This window comes from Pygocentrus nattereri, chromosome 10 (assembly GCF_015220715.1).
Source record: "Pygocentrus nattereri isolate fPygNat1 chromosome 10, fPygNat1.pri, whole genome shotgun sequence".
Taxonomy (NCBI): Eukaryota; Metazoa; Chordata; class Actinopteri; order Characiformes; family Serrasalmidae; genus Pygocentrus; species Pygocentrus nattereri.
In genome coordinates, this window is record NC_051220.1 from 35,895,543 (window position 1) to 35,918,573 (window position 23,031).

At 41.9% G+C, this 23,031-nt stretch overlaps 1 protein-coding gene across 4 annotated transcripts in view; it reads right to left on the reverse strand.

Moving 5' to 3' along the window:
* LOC108423446 (zinc finger DHHC-type palmitoyltransferase 14) overlaps positions 1-21,107 on the reverse strand; it is a 71,621-nt gene extending 50,514 nt beyond the window's left edge. For 3 of the 4 annotated variants that reach the window (XM_017690740.2, XM_017690738.2, XM_037542275.1), the window contains exons 1-2: positions 20,642-21,107; positions 17,691-17,957 (exon numbers count right to left, since the gene is read on the reverse strand). In XM_017690740.2, coding sequence (XP_017546229.1) covers positions 17,691-17,929 — 239 coding nt within the window. In that variant the 5' untranslated portion in view covers positions 17,930-17,957; positions 20,642-21,107. Of the gene's footprint in view, positions 1-17,690; positions 17,958-20,013; positions 20,085-20,641 lie in introns of all 4 variants that reach the window. The other variant, XM_017690739.2, reaches the window with a different exon arrangement.
* Between the last annotated feature and the right edge of the window lie 1,924 nt (positions 21,108-23,031).

Consider the following 23,031-nt stretch of genomic DNA (forward strand, 5'->3'; position numbering starts at 1 on the left):
ACACACACACACACACACACACTTGAAGAATGGCATTCACTAGAGATGAAAAGCCATTTTGTGTGTTAGAATATGCTCAAACACAGTCAAACAAGAGGGCGCGGTGTGCATTTTCAAGAAAATCCACCAACTGGAAAACAGATTTGGACATATAAAAAAAAAAACTTTAAAAAATGTGCACAAAAAATTCAAAGAGAAAGGCTGTCTGTGCAGGGCAAAGTTAACTTATGACCACCCGTATCGAAACATAACATCAGTCAGGTTCGTGAAACATTTGTGCGAAGCCCCAGAAAGTCTGTAAGAAGAGCATCTCTGGAAACCCAGATTCCTCGTACGACACTTTGGCTCGTTCAAGTGAAACTGGTTATAAAATCTGCATTCCTCTGAATATCTTGTTTGAATTTTGATAAATAAATATTGTATTGTTCTACACAAAGCCTATTTAAATTTGTTTGCCTAGGACGTGTAGTTACTCAGATATTCACATCTAAAATTGTCAATTTTCTGGGATACCCTGCATATGTAACTATTCACTTCTGCCTGCTTGTTGTAAGGCTTATGGGAATTTTCCTTGCAGTACAGAATAAAGGTTCCTGGGAATTCCAGATATGGTGCTTGTTGTACAAAAAGAAAAGCAGCCTTGTCAGAATTGCCTCCTGACACATTGCCCAGTCTGACTCCATCAAGACTGCTGTAATGGATCCAATCAATATATTGATGGAGGCATGAGAGACCCATTAAATATAATGATCATCATAAGCTTGCTAGAATCAGTAATGGGATGATGAAGCACTGTTGTCATAGCTCAGTTGTCCTTGTTACTTTTCATATTACTTAGTTTCTTCTTCACCATCCTGCTTGGATAATATGGCATGTTTTTTATGTTTACAGCAGTCTAACATATACAATACACATATAGTTACTGCCCAAAGAAAAACACGTCTCGCAATTTATCACATTCCCAAACATCTCCAGGAGGAAGCCCAGGTTTACTTGTATTTTTGGTGTCAACCAACACCTTTGTGGCTAGACAGTACTTTATTAGGGTAAAACAAGTGCTGCTTATGGAATTCAATGAATCCATGTGATGGGATCCATGCGTGGTTTGTGTACCATACATATACATATATGCGTGCACACACACACACACACACACACACACACACACACACACACACACACACACACACACACTTGACCTTGAATCAGATCTGGTACACTGAGCTTACAATAAGCCATGACTTCAATATTTGGAATACTGTCCTTGTGCATGTGTGCGTATATAGCCTACATATATCACGTGACTGCTTGTGTACTACACTATGCAGGACTGAGCACAGATAGGGTTTCCTGGAATTCTGTGCTTCAGTGAGCTTTAAAGAGAGCAGAAAACGGAGAAAGCTGTCAGATTCCTGTACAGCACCTTATTCACTGACTGAATGAACAGGCAGGTGCACAGAGATCACATAACAAATCTTTTACACTGCAGAATCTTACGTAACTAATATTGTCACCATCAATATAATTACTGATCGTTATTGATGGGCTCAGTACTGTGAATTACCCTACTAGTCATACTGCTCTTTGTTTTTCTGCAGAATGGACCCTTCAGGTCATTACGTGCAGGAGGGGCAGAGTGAGTGCTTAACTCTAGTGAAGATGGACAGCAGCATCATGCTGAGGCCATTAGAGATGGGCAATTTGAGACTTCATTTTTCCCCTTTCCTCCTCAGCACTGATCAATATATCAGTGGTGCTCAGAGCACCTCCAGTGCTGTCCTGTGGGTGCTGCAATACAGTCCTAAAAGGTGACAAATAATAGAAAATAAAGGACTCAATCTGTGAGGCAAACCTTCAAAACACATTCACTGACTTCATTAACAACCCTCTATGCTACCAAATGCCACCATTTCCATTCCTAGAATCTTCTAGTCACGCCACCTAGCAATCGTCTTCCCAGCCCCTGCAGTGTGTCTCACGCTAGTGTTCCAGTACTAAACTGGGATTTCGGAGTGTTTCAGTTGTCATGGAGATAAAAACTACCCACAGAAGAGAATGTGGTATATTGGGGTTGGGGGGTGGTGTTACCATGGCAACTGTTGCAGAAGTTATTTGAATCTTTCCAGTCTTTCCAAGAGCATCAAGTGACCAGCTAAGCAGTCGTCCAGTTAAGGCACTGCAGCGGTCAGATCTAGATCGGTCACTGGGACAGGTTGATAAAAATACAACTGTGTCACTAGCAAAACCATGTCAGGTCAGGATTTTAACATTGCTTCTACACAGTACTACAAAGAATTATATATATGTGTGTGTGTGTGTGTGTGTGTGTGTGTTTTATGTATGTATAAAACATATATAAAAATAATACACACACACACACACACACACACACACACACAGCCAAAAGTACTTGCTCGTCTGCCTTCATACACATATGAAATTGAGTGCAATCCCATTCTTAATCCATAGGGTTTAATATGATGTCGGCCCACCTTTGCAGCTATAACAGTTTCAACTCTTCTGGGAAGGCTTTCCACAAGGGTTAGGAGTGTGTTTATGGGAATTTTTGACCATTCTTCCAGAAGCACATTTGTGAGGTCATACACTGATGTTGGATGAGAAGGCCCGACTCAGTCTCCACTCTAGTTCATCCCAAAGGTGTTCTATCAGGTTGAGGTTAGGACTCTGTGCAGGCCAGTCAAGTTCTTCCACACCAAACTCGCTCATCCACGTCTTTACGCACTGGTGGGCAGTCATGCTGGAAAAAGAAGGGGCCGTGCCCAAACTGTTTCCACAAAGGCAATACTTTATTATGAATCCGTATGACAGGTCCATGTGTGGCGTGTGTATATCTCTACTGTCAGAACAAAATCTTGCACCTCCATGTTTATCGTTTCAGTTTTTGACATTGTCATAAACAAGAAAAATGCCTGTTGGCCTTTGCATTGTGTGTAAATTTCATGATGAAAAGACCAAAAGAAATGGTCCAAAATTGCTTGCAAAATAAGTCTAAATTGTAATTTAGATTACAGCGAGAGTTATAGGCAGTATACAGGTTAACATCCTTAAGGTTTTAGTTCTTACCCCTATATCGATATGCCACAAGTAAGCGCAGCTAACAACATGCACACAGTGTAAAATACGTTAAGGAACATGGACGTTATCTTTTGTGCTGTGTTTAGAGTGAAAAGCTAAAACAGCCGTCCGTCTGTGTAGCCAGTTGCAGTCTGAGGTACTCCAGTTTGTTTACTGAGGGAGTCAATATAAGAGAGCAATATGGAAGGAACCCCACACAGCCAGACCAACTGCCTTGCTTACACACACCGCTCACACAGCCTGCTTCTGACAATGCTGTCTGGTGGGGCTGCTGAGCCAGGCACTGAGAGCATGAATGAGTAATATTTACCAAATTCTAGCAGCGTTTGACGGTCCTAGATGACGGGACTCACATATAAGACAAATGACTTGAGAAAATTAGACGAGAAATGTCTAGTCCCATTCCTGTTGCTAGATGCTAACATGCACAGGTCCCTCCAGGGCTGGAAACCCATATAAACAGAGGTTTATCTAGATACTGTTCAATTCTGTTTACGGTTTTGCAAATAAAAAAATAAATACTGACTTCAGTTGCTAAATATGGAGCTTGATCCAGAATAATAAGCTACTGTATACCTACACCAATATGCTTGCTTATGTATGTACCATTGACTATTGGGGACATAACATTACTGCCGGAATCAAGCCCTGTATTCCGTTTGTGTCTTATTTATTTTACGTTACTTGTACAGTTCGCCAGCGGCCCTGTTAAAATTTCATTTTGAGCAGATCGACAGAAATGGTCCAAAATGATCTGCTCCATTGAAAGATAAGAACATTCTTCCTTCTTCTGTAAAGTTGCTTTTTGGAGATTGACAATACACACTCAGAAATAAAGGCAGTAAAACTGCCACAGGGGCAGGACCCTTCTTATCACTGGGGTGGAACATCAAAAGGTTCATCTCAGAACCTTTAGTCGGGGAACATAACTAACCCCACTGAAATTATATTATCCAAGCTCCACACACCCCGTCTCGCCTCCAGGCTTTTTATTTCATTGTTCCGTTTTAAAACATTCGGTTATGAAAAGGTACAAATATGTACTTTTCCACTGGAAAAACTTATTTAAGGTTCACAACTGGACCTTAAAACCACTGTTGCACCTTTGAGGGAACATTTACATTGTTAACTTTTGCCACTGTTTTACATTGTTTACATTGAGTGTGTATATATATATATATATATATATATATATATATATATATACACATACACACACACACACACACACACACTTATTTATTTATTTTAAGGGTTTATTGTATTTATTTCAACTACTGTAGGGTTACTTACATATCTATCAGTAGATCCATTCAGCAACTCTGCAATATTACTTTTGCAAAAATGCTTTTCTGGATAAATCATTTCAGGCAGGCATTTTATGATCTTCAGATTCAGATTCCTTTTATTGATCCCATGGGGAAAATTGCAGTTGTTACAGCTGCAGCCATTTATATAAAAGAATAAACACTTTAATAATTTAAAACCATATAGAGAAATTTGCAGTATGTACATGAGATTTAAGTACTTATGAATACAGTAAAGTGGCGGTGATTGTGATAATAAATATGAAACATCTGGTATAAAGCAGTTCAACTATTTAGTGTCCCTCTAAGTTAGTGTCCCTCTGAGTTATTGCACACACAATTGTTGTTATTGCACATATGAACAGTTTCGTATTGAGTTTTGTGAATCACACACCGAGGGAGAAGTTATAGAGTTTGATGGCCACAGGTATGAATGCCTTCCTGTGGCGCCCTGTGGTGCATTTTGGTACGATGAGCCTTGCACTGAATGAGCTCCTGTGTCTCATCACAGTGTCGTAGAGTGGGTGGGAGCCATTGTCCATAATGACCTGCAGCTTAGACAGCGTCCTCCTCTCCGACACGGCCGTCAGCGAGTCCAGCTCCACACCCACAACATTACCAGCCTTGCGGATCAATTTGTTGAGTCTGTTGGCATCTGCCACCCTCAGCCTGCTTCCCCAGCATGCAACAGCATAGAGGATAGCACTCACCACCACAGACTCATAGAAGATCCTGAGCATAGTCCAGCAGATGTTGAAGGACCTCAGGTGCCTCAGAAAATAGAGACAACTTTGGCCCTTCCTGTAGAGGGCGTCAGTGTTCTTAGCCCAATCCAGTTTATTGTCAATATATACACCCAGATATATTTGTAATCAATCCACTGTGTCCACAAAGACCCCGCTGATGGACACAGGGGTCACCGATGCCTTGTCCCTCCTCAGGTCCACCACCAGTTCCTTTGTCTTTGTCACATTGAGCTGCAGGTGATTCTGCTTGCACCATGCGACAAAGTCCTTCACCGTCGCCCTGTACTCATCCTCTTCACCCTTGCTGATACATCCAACTATTGCATTCATCATAAAACTTCTGAAGGTGGCAAGTCTCTGTACAGTAGCTGAAGTCTGTGGTGTAGAGGGTGAAGAGGAAGGGAGAGGACAATTCCTTGTGGAACTCCAGTGTTGCTGACCACTCTGTCCGACACACGGTGCTGCAGGCGTACATACTGTGGTCTGCCAGTCTAGTAGTCAACAATCCAGGACACGAGGGGGGCATCTACTTGCATCACTGTTAGCTTATCACCCAGAAGAGCAGGCCAGACAGTGTTAAATGCACTGAAAAAGTAAAAAAACATGACCCTCACAGAGCTGGCTGGCTTATCCAGGTGAGCATATACACGGTTGAGCAGGTTGAGCATGATGGCGTCTTCAACTCCCAGGCGGGGCTGATCGGCAAACTGGAGGGGATCTAGAAAAGGCTGGACTACGGGTCGGAGCTGATCCAAGATGAGCCTCTCCATGGTCTTCATGACATGAGACGTTAGTGCCACTGGCCTGTAGTCCTTGGCGTCACTGGGTCGTGGCGTCTTTGGAACAGGAACAATGCAGGATGTCTTCCACATCATGGGGACCATCTGGAGCCACAGGCTCATGTTGAAGACATGTTGAAGTACTCCACAAAGCTGGGCGGCACAGGCTTTAAGCACCCTGGGTGGAACCCCATCAGGGCGTGCAGCCTTGTTTGTGTGGAGTCTCTTCAGTTGTCTTCTCACCTGGTCAGCAGTGAGACACACTGTAGAGGTGATGGGTGGGGGAGGGATGGAGGTATGAGATGGGCTGTCACTTGAGGGGTGCAGGCTATCAGGAGGGGGGGGGGTGAGTGGAATGGGCTGCTGAGGACCAGCAGCAGAGGAGTCAGGCTGGGGGTGGACAGAGCCTGCCATGTCAAATCTGTTAAAGAACAGATTTAGCTTGTTGGCCCCGTCCACACTGACCTCTACTCCTCCGTTGTTGCTGGACCTGAAGATGGTGATGGTCCTCATTCCATTCCAGACCTCCCTCATGTTGTTCTGCTGGAGTTTCCACTCCAGCTTCCTCCTATATTTGTCCTTCGCCTCTTTGATAACGGTCCTCAGTTCCCTCTGGATCGTTCTCACCTCCACTCTGTCTCCAGCTCTGAAGGCCCTCTTCTTCTTGTTGAGGAGAGCCTTAATGTCCTTTGTTACCCACGGCTTGTTGTTTGGGTAACATTTAACAGTCCTGGTTGGGACAGTCGAGTCCACACAGAAGTTAACGTAGTCCATGATGCACTCTGTGAGCCCGTCGATGTCTTCTCTGTGTGGCTCACAGAGTGCAGACCAATCAGTAGCCTCAAAGCAATCCTGCAATCCCTCATAAGTCTCCCCAGACCATCTACTCACTGTCCACTTGGTCACAGGCTGACTCTTCACCAGCGGCACATAACAGGAGCTGAGGTGTACCAAGTTGTGGTCTGACCTACCCAGAGGAGGGAGGGGAGAGCTGCTGTATGCGTCCTTAACATTAGCATGCAGCAGGTCCAGTGTTCTTTCCTCTCTGGTGGGACAGTCCACATATTGAGTGAAGTGTGGTAGTGCCTTGGCCATAGCGACATGGTTAAAGTCACCTGATATGGCAATAAAGGCACTCGGGTGTTGCGTTTGGAGACATGCTGTAGTTGAGTAAATGACGTCACTTGCCGACGTCGGGTTGGCAGAGGGGGGAATGTAGACAGTCACGATGATGGCATGCGAATACTCGTGTGGTAAATAATATGGCCAACAGCCAGCAGCTCAATGTCCAGGCAACAGGTACGTTCCTTGATGGTAATGTGACCAGGTTTACACCAGCGGTTACTGACTAGCACAGCGAGCCCTCCTCCTTTGCGCTTACCGCTCTCGGTGCAGCCCCGGTCAGCCTGAACACTTGATGTGCATTTTGTAACATAAGATGGCTCGCCTGTTCCTGGAAAGAACCGTGCTTTTCACATTACTTAAAAGCTGAGCGTGATGGACAGACATTAAAAGACAAAAACAAATCCGTCTAGAGACAAGACTGTGTACACAACAGGACTCTGGGGTGGTGTCTTAGACAAAGAGGCTGAAAACATAGGCCACAAAGTCTGGTAAAGCTCAGTTACTCTGTACATTATATAGTGCAAATATAGTGTAAACAAACATGTTTTTGATTGTAAACAAAAAGAATATCAGAGCCACAAAACTACGTAAACAATTTCTTAGAGTTAACCACAAGGACACCCATTCATAAACTTCATTTTGTGAGTCAAACCAAAGAAAATAAATTGGCCACTAGAATAACTACGAATACATGAACACACACACACACACACACACACACACACACACACACACACACACACACTTTCTAAACCGCTTCTCCCACAGGGCGGTGCTGGGGCCTATCCCAGCGGTCATTGGGCGGAAGGCAGGATACACCCTGGACAGGTCGCCAGGCCATTGCAGGACAGACAGACACACACAACCACGCACACACTCACACCTAGGGGCAAATGCAGCATGTCCAATTGGCCTAACCGGAAAACCGGAGAACCTGGAGAAAACCCACGCTCGCAGACTCGGGGAGAACATGCAAACTATGGATTCAGACAAAACCAAATATTATGGAGCTATAAGGTATAAAGGCAACACCACTGTTTTATGCAAGGCCTCAGCCATTCAAGACAAACACACCGCTAATGGTTTCTAATGTTTTTCATTTACTCACTAATAAAATGCACTTAATTGGTTTAAAATCAGGGGTTTGGTCCTTTGACTCACCCACCCACAATATCCAAATGATAGTTTGGTAAAACAAACTAAATGGGGGGGGGGTTTACCCAACCACTGAACAGACTACACTGAACAACTAACTTTTACACCCACAGCTTCATTTGCATGGACAAGTCAGTTCTTTTTAACATCAGAGAAGGAAAAGCGAAAGAGAATTCAGGCAGCAGATTGTCGTTTTAAACACCTGACAGTTCTGTTCTTGTTTATTGATGCTGTTGCTGCGCTCACTAAAGCAGACAGACAGAGATCAGGGAGTGTAACACCATCTGGACCGAGTGGGTGTTTTTCATGTTCACAATCAGTTTCCATTTTAAAGGATTAAAGCCTGATGCCTAGACACAAACTAATCAAGTTCTCACGCAGTTTCCAACATCTTGACTTCATTGTGAGTTAACAACCACAAGACTGTTTACAGGCTAGCAAAGCAGTGAAAACACGGAGAATGGAAGTAAAATGTGAGACAGAAAAAGAGCTCAAGATATAATTTACAGGCACAACGTTATGAGGTGAAATAGAAGATCCATCATCTGGAACTGGAATATTTACAAAAGCGCTGGATTTTAGGGATGCACAAGGATAATGCAATTAGATTTGTAGTGGCAAATTATGTGTTTGAAAAACATTCATCACTGCAGGACAGATGTTTAAATTTGTCTTTATTGCACTTTAGAAGAGCAGAATGTTTAGAATACTGTGTTAAAATGACTGCATTTTATTCAATTTACTGCATTTATAAACATATAGAAACAAGACTTCTCCATAAGGGCAATTCAGGTAAACTATAATTCCAAAAGTACTTGCTTGTCTGCCTTCACACGCACTTAAGTGACATCCCATTCTTAATCCATAGGATTTAATATGATGTTGGCCCACCCTTTGCAGCTATAACAGCTTCAATTCTTCTGGGAAGGCTTTCCACAAGGTTTAGGAGTGTGTTTATGGGAATTTTTGACCCTTCTTCCAGAAGCACATTTGTGAGGTCAGACATAGATGTTGGACGAGAAGGACTGGCCCGCAGTCTCCACTCTAATTCATACCAAAGGCATTCTATCAGGTTGAGGTCAGGAATTCACTGAGCTCCTGAGAGCAACCCAGTCTTTCACAAATGTTTGTAGAAGCAGTCTGCAGGCCTAGGTGCTTGATTTTATACACCTGTGGCCGTGAAAGTGATTGGAACACCTGAATTCAAATGATTTGGATGGGTGAGTGAATACTTTTCCTAATATAGTTTTGATGTAGTCTTACATCCCTTAATACCTAATCTTAAAATGGTCCTAGCCCGGAAAAGGATGGCATGCCTACTCCAGGTAAGGGGAGAGGACTTGCCCCAGGAGGAGAGTTTAAGTATCTTGGGGTCTTGTTCACGAGTGACGGGAAGAGGGATCGTGACATCGGCCACAAGCTGGAACAGGTGGCAGCAGTAATGTGGTCACTGTACCGACTGTAGTGGTGAAGAGGGAACTGAGCCATAAGGCAAAGCTCTCTGTTTACCTATAGGTCTACATCCCGACCCTCACCTATGGTCATGAGCTGTGGGTAATGACTGAAAGAATGAGATCGTGAATACAGGCAGAGGAAATGAGCTTTCTTTGCAGGGCGGTGTGCTACATTCTACTTGATACTCGGAGGAGCTCGGTCATCCAGGAGGAGCTCAGAGTAGAGCCGCTACTCCTCTGCATTGAGAAGAGCCAGTTGAGGTGGTTCGGGCATCTGATCCGGATGCTCCCTGGCATCTCTGCTCTCCCAACTACTACTGCTGGACTAAATGGTTAATGATTATGATGATGATGATGATGACGAAGATGTAGTCTTAAATCCTAAATTTTCGACAAGCTCATCTATGAATATCGGCAGATAGTGGAGTATCTCTAGCATCTTCTGGATGCCCTAACCTATTCATTTCCATGGAGAGCTCTGCAGCATCGCATGGAGGATGATGGATTGTGGTGTGGCAAAATCTGCCTTGCCACATGTAACAGGTTCAGCAGATATCAACTGTATGCAAATGAGTGTGGAGAGTGCACTGCATTTAGCCAATCAGGCAATGGTAGACTGGTCATGACCAGCAAACAAAACTTTCTCTGAGGGTGGAATTTTTCTTCTTTAAATTCATGACAGTTCATTATAACAATGAAAATCTGATTTGATACAAACAGATATTGCACCACTAAATTTAAGCAGTACTGCTTAGAACTACTGTGACAAATGCTTGTGAGTGACCTGATGTGGAATGACCCCAAGAACCTGGAACTGTATCAAATCCTCTTGAAACAAGCTGGCATAAGCAGCTACACTCAATTACACAAAGCCAGCTGAGAGGCATGAGACGAGTGTAGAATACAGCAGCGCTGCTGAAGCTGTATTGCCTCTGGCTTTAGAGTGGGCACTGGAACTGGTGTGGAGCCAGATGACAGCAAGGATTGTGCTCAAAGCTATGAATAGAAGTTAAAGAAGCACAACGAGAAAGTAAATAACAAGGAAAGGGCGAGGTGACTAAAGCAGATGACTGGCCCTCAGTATCGATACCATTCCAGTTCACAGTATGTCACTGTAACTCAGCAGATGTTTGTTATACACTATTAATCAGTGAATATGGTGAATACAGGTCACATCCACGGTTAATTCAGCAGTACATGCATGATGCAGTAGATCATTAACTCAGCTAAATGGCATTTGTTCAGCAGAATGGTCATCAAGGAACAGGCATTGATGTTTCATCTTTGGCGTGGTTGATGGTTTTGGGAGGGGCAACGCATTGTGTAGTTATGACCTTCTAAAAACAGCAAGGGACAGGAATTGTAGGAGGTGCAGCCCATCTAAAAGAGACAGGGGACGACTGGAATGCAGTAGTCAGAGTCCACAACACTTCCTCAGAATTTGTCCTTGGGTCCTTTCTACAGACCATATGACAAGAACTCTCAAAGTTCAAATTCAATGTTATTAAGCAAAGGTGACCAATTCTTGTACTGGAGATCTACCTCCCTGGACAAGTTAAACCCACCTCACCTGGCTCTCATGTTCAGATGCACTTACTTTCATTATCTGGTTTAGGTGTGATAAATTAAGGTTAGAGCTAAACTCTACAGGGTAGTAGGATCTTTGGGACCAGGAGTGGGCACCTCTGGTATTAAGCCTAACTTATGTAGAATGCAAAACCTGTGGTCAAAGGCAAAATTTTTACTTTCTGCCCAACCCAAACACCATCCTTTAACCCCTATAACCTGCTTAAAAACCGGCACTACCACAAACACAGATGTGCAGGTTCACATAGTGCATTGCCTTGTAAGGTACTCTTTATATTCTCCTGTAACTTGTCATCTGCAAATCAGTGGGTATACCAAATTACCTTTTCTCTTTGGCTTGATTTCATCTGGAAGATGTAATGTGCCGGTGACGCCCCTGGCCAAATTCCACCCTAGGCAACTGCTTAGGTTGCCTATGCCAGGGACTGCTGACTGTGTTATAATTGGCTTGATACAGAAATAACTACTGGCAATAAACTGCAGTCAACCATTTCAAATAAAATTACCAGAGGTCAGTAAATTGCATGTGGCACAACAGTCAAACCTGAAGAGACTTCAGAATGATTTCTGGCCTACTTCCATGTTACTCTCTCCCTGTGTGATATAATTATGTTCTATTACAAACAGTGAAAAAGGTTTCCAAGGAGTGATGACAGTTTCTTTCATGGAACGAAGCTACACTCATAAGATCAGGAGGAACCCAAGCTGCTCCCAAAACTGCAAAAAACATGCAATCACAATCACATCTCTTCATCGTTTCAGCTAAAGCACAACATTTATCAGGCCTTTTCTGTTTGGGGTTGAGAGTGGGCAAACACAGAAATGTAAAAAGTCTTTGTTTTCGTTTACACAGAGTGATGCATAACGCCCGAGTTTCAAATAAAGCATCTGCTCAGGGCCTCTGTAAAATTATGCTTTTTTTAATGTCTGAGCTACAGCAACATAAAGCCTTGGGAAACAACACTGGTACTTCTATACCCCCACAACAAGCTATATACTACTCATTTTTAAACTAAACTTGACTAAAGGACCAACTACAGCTCGTAACAGATATTCAGGCATCATCAAAGTCTCAGCCACTTTTACCTAGAGATTTCTATGGGCATATTGGGCTGACAGAGGAATTATAAAGGAGGAGAAAGCTCACTGGACTGGAAACTGAAAAATGAATAGGAACACTCATTAGGCTCTATGCAGCGTCTGGCAATGGTTAAAGTCCCACTCTTCAATATAAAAAGGCAATCCGTTTCCAGGTGAAGCCACTTGCAGGAAAAGCCCTCTCTTGTTGTGGAAATCTGAACAGAAGCCAAAACAGGCTGAAAAAAAAACATGTTTTTGTGTGTTATTATACTTTACAAACTATTCATGCAATTTTCCAGATTGTATCAGCGATTTAAAAGAATATTTTTCAAATTTTAATGTGGGTTTCAGGTTTCAGTTTTAGGGTCTCTTCCCATTCATGGATTTCATAATAGCGGAAAATAACTTCAATGGGTACTTGGAACTTGGCAAACTTTCAAAAACACCCATTTTTATGAGATGCCCTGTTCCCCTCAGTTTGGTTAAATAATAGAAATAAATCCTACATGATTCAGGAGTGCGGATTACATAGACAGCCTTGTAAATGTTAAAGTACTCATTGCTCCCTTAGCTGAAACCTATTCAAAGAGCCAGGATATGCCTGCTGTCTGAAGTTTGCTTCTTTAGTTACGCACTGGAACTACGAGGCTAACGAAGCTAACAAGTAAGGAGGTCCATGTTACTCAAAATGTGTCACACAGACTTTTATTATATAAGCACTGTAACTCTAGTGCTGCACTAAAACACAAGCCTTGAAAGTTCAGTTAAGTCTGGGTTAGTCTCATAACGTCTCACACGTTATTATGGAGTAACATTCTGTTATTAGAAAGGTGACTATAAACACTATCTACAAACAGAGCATCTCCTCCAGAGAGGCTCCCCCAGCTAAGTGTAGAGATGTGCCACCGTAATTCAACAATAGCACAGCTGAGCTGGAAAGATGTTGGTTTTCCACTTCTCCACTGATGTAAGTGATACTCTAGACAAACAGGATGTCTGAGAGACCATGCAGTGCATAGCACTAGAAATGATCCCTCAGAGTCACTAGGTGAAAAATGAAACACTGATGTTATAGTCTGGGGCTGTCACTACTGATTATAGGAGTAATTCAGTAATTTGGTGAATATTTGGATGATTAAGTAATCTGTAATTTTTTGGATGATTACTTGAGTAGTCAATTCAATGTAAATCAAAAAAATGGGCTTAACTGAACAACAAAACTCTTATAACGCTACAAAATGGTATTACTGAAAGGACAACTTAAAATGATTTATCAATTATTTCATGTATGAATCAACAAATTCAAGTCAATTCATTTTAAGCCACTTTAAAAGCATTTTAAGAAATATTTAGTGCTGCTAGTCACTTTCACGTGGCTGTGCATTTCATCATACAGCAGAGTGTATTGCAGAAACCTTCACTTTATAAGTAACCCGAGTCCTACTGCTATGACAACATTCTGCTTCTAAGGGAATTTCAGTGTTCAGTTAGTTCCAAGCTAGCAGTGCTGTTTACTTCCCACGGAGTTTAACACTACTTAGACCAGCTCTGCTTAAGCACAGGCATATGAAGTCATCTGAAGCTTGTAACAGCCATTTAAGCAGCATTCTCTATGTTGTATGTTTTCCATTTCATAATGAACTCTTTGGTAAAGCCAAAAAGCTTCACAATGCCTAGAGGAGACCATTGATCACTCCGATTTTAAACTAATTACTAAGCAAATTCGCAAAGGACGTAAGTTTTAATTGAATAAATCGGCTTTAATCAAGTAAATGTGACGGCCTAACTGTGGACATGCCTACTAAAAATATACAGCACAAGAACGCATTAAAACTATTTCTTCATGTTTACTTCATTACATTCTACTGGGGACTATTCAGCTAAAACATGAATGCACACATCATAACAACCTCACTAAAAGAACAGCAACAATTCCTATGCACAGATGGATTTGAGGGAAAGTAGTGTGGTTAGTTGGCCCTAACCCTCTTCAGCCTTCAGTCAAGAGGCAGTTAAGGAAGGCAGTTAAAGACTCTATACATGATGTTTTTAACGCTTCTCTGGGAGGACTGGATAACAGAGGAAGTCCTTCTGCAAGAAACAACTGCTTTCCAAATTAGTTTAATTAGTTTATTATTCAAATTTAGTTGAATAATAGCTTCAGGCTATTATTCATTCAGAAAGTGATTTTGATCTGTTTTTTTTTTCATCCTTGGATGAGTTATTTTGTAAATAACTTGGCTTTAAACATGTAATGAAGCTTTTAGAAAGCAGCCATTTAAGAACTGCATGGGAATCACAGATAAATAACGGACGACGAAGCTCTCGAGCCAAAATCACTCTACAGACAATTAAACATGACCTGAGTCTCATTCAGCCTCTTCATAAAGAACAGGCCAGAGGGTATTCAGACAGTGTATCAACACAGCATGTATTCCAGGACACCCTTGCGATCAGCAATGTTAATGGCAGCCAGCAGCCTTAACAAAATCAAAAGGAAGAGGGGCAGGTCTTTGCAGAGTTTGTATCTAGTGAGTCACCACAGTTGCAAACAAACTACTCCATTTTTTTTCTAAAACCCAACAGATTTTCCCTCCAGAGGAGTCAGCGACACAAAGGCTTCAGTCCAGAATCTCTCAGTAGAAGCATACAAGACTAAGCTTATGTGAAGCCAATGGTGTTGGAGCTTGGGGAACTGAATCATAACTTGCGCCTTTTTGTGAGAAAGGTAGAGCCCGGAATACTCGGCAGAACCTGGCGGGACCCAAATATTCACATCCAGTTTGGGCAGCACTTAAGATTTACAAAGCTGGCATTAAAACTATATACATTAACGTATCATTGCTGTCCTAACAAAAACATGCGTCTCATATATGACAGCTACAGGAGAAGGAAAAGACAGTCTCTACTTTTAATGTAAATTAAGGCAGGTTTAATCTACATGATTTTCCTTATGATAACGCTGCCACAGACAAATATTCCAAATCCTGGAAAAATTCAATGATTAGGGAGTAAAATTCTTCTTCTTAGCTGTTTAATATGCAGTTTTTCAGGCAAAACGTTACATAACGAGTTCTGGTTGCACAGCCCTGTTGATCCGTCAGAAAGTCATTACTGCATAAATTGGCCTGCGGCACAACTGAATTTGCCTTAAATATTGGCCAAGATTTAATATTTAATTTACACCAGTATGACATGCAATAAAGATGAAAGATCACTGCAGTGAGGTTTAATGTAAAGAGACTGCATTGCAATTTTGAATCCATTGGTCAGGGAGTGTTCACACAATATCAAAGGCAGCAGGCATTTTCAAATGATAAAACTAAAACAAAGACAAAAATAATAACGGAGCAGGTGCTATTATTAGAATGTGGCATTTTATTCAGTCTCAGAAATTAGATGGGCTACAGTCAGTTTTGTGTTTTAAACTTGGTACGGTGGGTCAGGCTGTGTCGAACTCGGACATTATCTTCTTAGGGCATGTTCAAGTAGAAGCGGGCATTTCAGGGCTGATTAAACCTCTAGAATAAAGACAAAGTTAGCATTCATTCAGGGTATGGAGTTTAAGTGGCAGCACCCTCATTCAGCCATCTTCTATTTTAAGTCAACTTTTTAATATCTCATCTGAGTGAAGAAGCTAAGTGGCTAAGCCATTTTGGATGTAGTTTAAAACATGCATGGCTAGCAATGAATGTATAACTGGTGAAGTGCAATAATCTTCACCTAATCTGATATGGCAGAGATTTGCTCATACAAATGCTGGGCAGATGCCAAGTCTGAAAGCCTGTGCTTTACTACACCCAGAGCCTGGTCACGCAAAGTGGTGTTTCAGACAGGGTTCATTTAAGGCAGTTAATAATTAAATGCCTCAAGATGTCAAGGATTAGATCCTTTTCTTCACTGCAAAGGAACATGTCATCTTGGGTAAACTGAAGGACAAGCCTGAGTACCAGTGCTCCAGCTATGAATAGCATAATAGACAGACCATTTGCTCATCAAGATCTCTCCGAGATGATGGCGTGAGCACTCTTCGGAGCTCTAAAAACAAATGAAAGCCTTTCCCCCCCTTCACCAGACAGGTTTAAAACAGCCTTATACTTCAACTCACAGAGTAAGGCAAAATTGTTAGTAGATCAAAACTAGGTGTTCATCTTTGATGCTGAGACCATCTGGTAGGGAAAAGTGCTTTGTAGAAGGAAGATGACAACTTTATGTGGTACAAGTCCATACAAGACGTTGGAGGCTATTAATGTGTGAGGAAAGCTCTGTTGGCTCTATTCTATTTATAATTACTCTCACCTACCCACTGACCACCAGCGGTCTTACACTGATTCAATCAACTTAATGATAATCAGGGGTGGCACCACACCTCCAAAGGTGATGAGGCAAAATGAATTGGTCTTTCATATTAAAAAACAAACAAACAAACAAAAAAAAACACTTAAGGCTAAAAAAAGCAGCTGACTGACTGACCACTGACTTTCAGCATTATATATAGCCTGAATAGAACAATAACATGCCCCAGTGAACATTTTCATGAATAGTTTGGGTTGTGTGTACTGACCCGATGGAGCTGGACTCCACTTAGATATCCAACACTGCTAGCTCTCATCTCTAAAGAATATCATATAACAAATTCCAGCATTGTGTGATAGTTGTGGGAAAAACGCAACAGATTTTTTGTCAATTTTGACACAGTGTTTGTGTGTACTGAACTCTATGACCAAGCATATTACTTCATGCATTGCAGAAAAAACTAGGGATGCACTGATATGGGAGCAACTGGGCAATGCAGATATCATATATCCTGCACATATCTGTCGGTGCTGATGCTGACAAATAAAAATGTATACATTGGGACTAAGTTACTTGGATTCGCATTACAGAGAAATACACTGGACAAAAGCAGTGGTACGCCTACAGATTGCAACTACAGGAGCTTTCGCAATATCCCATTCTAAATCCATAAGCACTAATAAGGAGTTAAGGGGTCTAAACCAACCCCTGAAAAACAACCCCATAGCATTATCCCTCCTCCACCAAACTTCACAGTGGGCACAAGGCAGGTAACGTTCTCCTCGTAACCACCAAACCCAGAAACCTCATAATGCGTTTCCTCTGCTCGAGAGTCCAGAGGCAACGGCAGCAGAAAACAAACAACAACTGTACACTCTTTGGGGAAATAACCTTGGAGGACACAAAAAATCTTTTTTAAAAACATCTATTTTTAAGAAACTTACCCATTGTAAAATAGTCAGACATCATATTATACTGCACCTCTCCTTATGAGAAAATCATAAAGGATTCTAACTCAACTTTCCTTTATTATTGAGTGTAAATAAAGGAAAGCAAATAACTCACTCAAATGCGAAGAAGAGTCCACTTGTGATGACGATGAGAACGAGAGTTAGGTAGAAGACGCCAGTCTGTCTTGCCATCATAATCCTGCCATTGCAATAGAATTTATTCCTTCCGGGGAAAACCTGCCACTTCCTCTTCATAGTCCTTCTCTTATGTGGGGACTCCATTGGTGTTGAGCTGCGAGTGCTGATCTGACTGTACTCACACTCCCGCATATGCTCAGCTACCCCAAAATGCATCCGTTGAGTGAAATCCCAAACAGCAGTCCTGGGGATCCAAAGATGAAGCTGTTAAAACACTGACAATGCGCTGCAGTTAACCAGCTATGATTCAAAACAACGGAATTCCTCTCTGGTGTAACGTACTGAAGGCTTTCTTCTCTCACCAACTACCTAAAACCAGTCTATTTTAAAACGGACATGAAGTGACCATATTATTAAGCATCCTTGCTATCCGGAGTACCCCAGACATCCATTCACAAACCACAGATTAGTCTCAGGTAGTGAAAAAAGCATGGTAGCAGGTGCACAAACACCTACGAACCTGTCAGACAAGAAGCAGAACCAGCTGTAGTTGAAGACGTGGGCAGATAATTAGCAAGTGTGACTAACAGTGTTGGTGTGCAGCAGAAACTGTGTATATCCCAAAATACAACTTCTAAGCAAAAATTATATATAATGATGGAGATAAGAGTGCGACACATGCTGGTATCTGCAACTTCCACGCATATTTCTAGGCAGAAAATGGGGAGTTTCTAAAGCGTGTAGAGATGAAAACTTTATAAAAATCTGCAAAGCTGCCAAGTTTCTGCAGTACAGCAGCTCAGACAGCTAGCTTATGGACAGCTGACGCAAACAACAATAACAATATAGGCCTCAACGTGTTGGCTAGTCTTTTTCTTCTGTAGCTATAGTAGTTAGGCTATGCAATAACGGCGCAGAAACATAATATGAACAATACTTATAACATTTTTAGGGCATATGATGTTAGCATAATATCACCTCTTGTTAGACAGTTAACTGAACTGAATCAGATATAACCAGCAATTTATGACTTGATAGAGTGGTGCATAAACTCACTGTGCAGACAGAGCCATTTTTACCAGGGCATTTGTTTTTAGTCCATACAGAGTTTATGGTACAGTAAGTGTCATGATATTTTGGGAAGAAATCAAATGTTCATTTTTATAGTTGTAGTTACCATGGTTGACCATTAAATGCCAAGATCGGTACCTGCATGCAGTTCACAACTGAACAAATACATTCTGGTAGTCAGGCTTGTTTTCATCTTGTTGCCTGTAAACAAGAACGTTGAAGTTTTGTACTTAAGAGGGATTCCACCAATTTTTCCATACTGAATAATCCAATAGGTAAGATGTAAACAAAGTCACAGAGTGCTGCGATGAAGTGATGCACTGAACAGAACCTTAACAACTCACATGCTTGACAGTGGAGGACCCAGATGTCTGAAGAGTTTAATGCCTCTCAAAGTTCCCTCACAGAAAGCTGTTAGATATATGCTGCCTGCCCTCTTCTACAAGGTTTCATTAAAGTTTTGACTTTAAATGTATTTCAACCCATTTATTTGAATCCATTTATGGCCGAGGGGCACATGCAAGGCATACTAAGGCAAAACAAACACATTTACCACTATGTTTGCCATAATCAACATTACATATAAAAAGATGCTGCAGAAATAGCGACCAATGGTTCCCATCGCCACCACTTCGGACAAATCAAAGTCAGTAAGTTATTTTACAGCTAATCACTTCACATCAAACCACTCTGAATGACTGTTCACATCTGAAAGACTGAACTCTTCAGAAATTCTGAAAAATTGGTGGGATTTCCCTTCAGGTTAGCGTTCACCTGCATGTTTCTTTGCTAGCCGAATTTACCAAACCTTAATAACTCAGACTCGGCGAAAGATGGTCTAGCCAGAGAGGTTAGACGGCCAACGACCAAGTTTCTTTTTCAGAGAGCTGCTCAGGTAAAGTGAGATCTGTAACCTGTTTTTTTGCTTCTTTTTTTACTTTATTTTATACAATTAAAGGCAGGAAAAAAAGCAACGGTAGTTAGCTAGGTTGGCTAACTAACTAGCTAAATACTAACGTTAGCCAGGTTTACTTCACCAGACACTAACTTCGTTAAACGACTAGACTAACTCATGAGCTATACGATTATGTGGGCGAGTAATGTCATTAAAGATCAAGAATAATAACTAGCTAAAGATTTATCTGATTAAATGTCAGACTTTCTCAGTATAGTTACGTGAAGTTTGAAGTTAAAGCTGCTCTATAGGTTAACTAACCCAGTTAACCTACAGGAGTGTTGTTACTGCTCCACTCAGCTCACCAGCTCCTTAAACCCCCTTTCCAGTTTTCAGTCTGTATTTCTGCAGAAAAAAAAAGTTGTCTTTTATTACTTCTTTTACGGTGTGTATCTGTCACTTACAACGATAGTTTTATGTGCAGTGTAACAGCAGAAAGCCAGCAGCACCGAGGCGGCAGGGTTGTTATGGTAACGTTAACGTAAATTTTATTTTATGTAATTGAGCAGTTTAGTGTGAATCTGCTGAGGTTAAATCAATGTGTACGATCAGACAAATGACATGAAATGTGCACAGAGGCTTAAGTTGACTTCCTATTTGAACTCGAATCTTCCCGTTCCACCTTAAATGGTGCAACAGCTAAATGTAACTGCTGCACCATTTAAGGGGGGACGGGAAAATTCGAATAAGGAGCAGGAGCTTTCACATCGGGAAACGGGGATCTAACTTAACTAATCCGCCCTACGCAGCAGCAGCAGCAGCAGCTATAACGTTACTCATCCATCATTAATGTTACTATCAGGCTCTTGCTTCTTTTCTCTCTGCCTCCCTACAACTAAATCAAGACCATCCCATCTTTTTATCGCCCTAAAATCGGCGATCTGGCGTGAATGTGAACTTACCACAGAAACAGGAGCCTACTAGTTATGTCTCTTTAGTTCCGAGCCTTCTTTGGTTGGTCGTTATCCTGGTTTGTTCCGAACAGCTGCCAAAACTAAACGAAACATTTTCTTTTTCTGTTTCTCTGTCTTCTTTTAACTGGTTTTGTAGAAGTTCTCCCCCGAGGCAGTCTCGGGTTCGTGTTGTAGGAGCTGTTGCGGTGTACACCGAAGCGTGATTTCAGATTTCAGTGCCCGTCCTGCTGTAATCCGCTCGGGCTGAGAGGTGGAGAAGACTTTTGGTGTGATGGGGGTGGAAAGGCTGCTCCGGGTCACTTCTCGGTAGATTGCGGTCCGTTTTTACTCCGCCGGTGGCGTGTTGGCGTGTTTGTGTGAGTGTGTGAGTTCCTCCCTGCACCTTCACACCAACTAACACACATACACACACAACCTGGAGCGAGTCGAAGGTTCCGGGACTGAGATATTACCCTGTATTCATTGCGCGGGGAGGATTGTGGGGGATGTAGGCGAAGAGGCCGCTGTATCATTCACTTCTTCCTTTCTCTCTCTCTCTCTCTCTCTCTCTCTCTCTCTGGTTGCTGGTGGGTCCAGTAGTCAGTAATGATATTCTATGTTTTCCTGATGGGTTGATGTCACAGTGTAGAGGATTTTAATGGTTAACAGGTGTTCTTGGGCTGATTCCAGATGCATTTGATGGTTTCCTAAAGGGATCTAATGGCATCCTACAGGAAACCTAGTGGTCTCTAGTGGTAATCATCAAGTCAGTTCACATTGGAAAGCAAAACCATCATCAAAACCAAAAGGCCTTTTTCAGCAAGGTGCCTACTGACTTTAAAAATATTAAACGAAACAGGTAGGCCTATAAGTTTAAAAGCAAACTTAAAAAATGACTTGGAATCAGTTTGTATTAAAATGTGTCCAGCAAATTTTTAAAAACTCCCCTCTGAAACAGCTTCACAGGGAGCCACCAGGGATATAATCGCATAGAGTGTTTTGGTGTTAAATGGTGGATTGTAGAGAAATTTGGGGGTTATGTTGGGGGCAGGTCAGTGTGATTGTAGTGGGCTGGTCTAGACAAAAGGCCAGGGCTGAATTTTGTTCCCGGTCAAGCCCTGTGACCACTGCTGAGAACAATTCTGACTAGGAAATTTTCTCCAGAACATCAAACCTACAACTTATTTTTTTGATCTCAACTATTTCAGCTACTTTTTCATTTGTTTAATAATGTAGAAGTTTTGAAAAAACAGTGGAATTTATTATTATTCATATTTATAACACATAATTAATTTGGTGTTACAGTTGTCCCAATGTAAATTATTTTTGTTGTATGTATGTATACGTAGTTAAACAGTACATGGTTCAATTAATAATAATAATAATAAATACAAATCTACATTCTTCCATCCATCCATTTTCTAAGCCGCTTCTCCGTCAGGGTCGCGGGGGGTGCTGGAGCCTATCCCAGCAGTCTTCAGGCGGAAGGCAGGATACACCCTGGACAGGTCATCAGTCCATCTCAGGGCAGACAGACAACAGACAGACACACAAACAGCCACTCACACACATGGGCAATTTAGCATGTCCAATCGGCCTGACTGCATGTCTTTGGACTGTGGGAGGAAACCGGAGAACCCGACGCAGACACGGGGAGAACATGCAAACTCCACACAGAGAGGACCCCAGTCACCCGTCTTCCATCCATGATATGGATGAGATTGTAATAGCATCCTGGGTTACTGACTTGGTGACCTCTTTACCAATTTCAGCTCATTCTTACCCTCTATTCCCCCCCACACCATTCAGCTTCCCACCAGCACACTCCTACTCGCCCACCTCCTCTGAACGAGCTCGTTGATTGCTCAGTTTGGCAGGAGCGTGAGTCACTTGTTCCTGTGCCTCTGCATTAGACACGATTTCACACTTTATAGTGTTCAACAGTTCTAACCTCAGCATCGAGGGGAAGATAACAAAGAAAAGACTATTTTATACATGATAAGAGTAAATCCCAAAATTACAGACCTAATGCCTACAAAATAACAACAGCAGAACAGGTCAAGAGGTCACAGACTCAAAGCCCACTTACTGTATCTGGCTGTACAATTTGGCAAAGGACAGCAGGAGGTTTGATGGCTCAGAATATGAAGTAGATCGGATAGGAAAGTAGAATTTGGAGCAGTAATGTCACCAAGTGGTGGATACATACAGCAGGATCTTTTGGATGGAAATTGAGACTCGCCTCCCATAGTTATCGTTGCTAGGTCCTTCAATGTTTGACACGGGCTACCTGGTAGCATTCATAACACCACCTAATACTAACAAACTAAAAAGCACACAAAGGAGCACTTTGAAATATTTTTCATTTAAAAAATAAACTGGCTTTGTGATATGATATT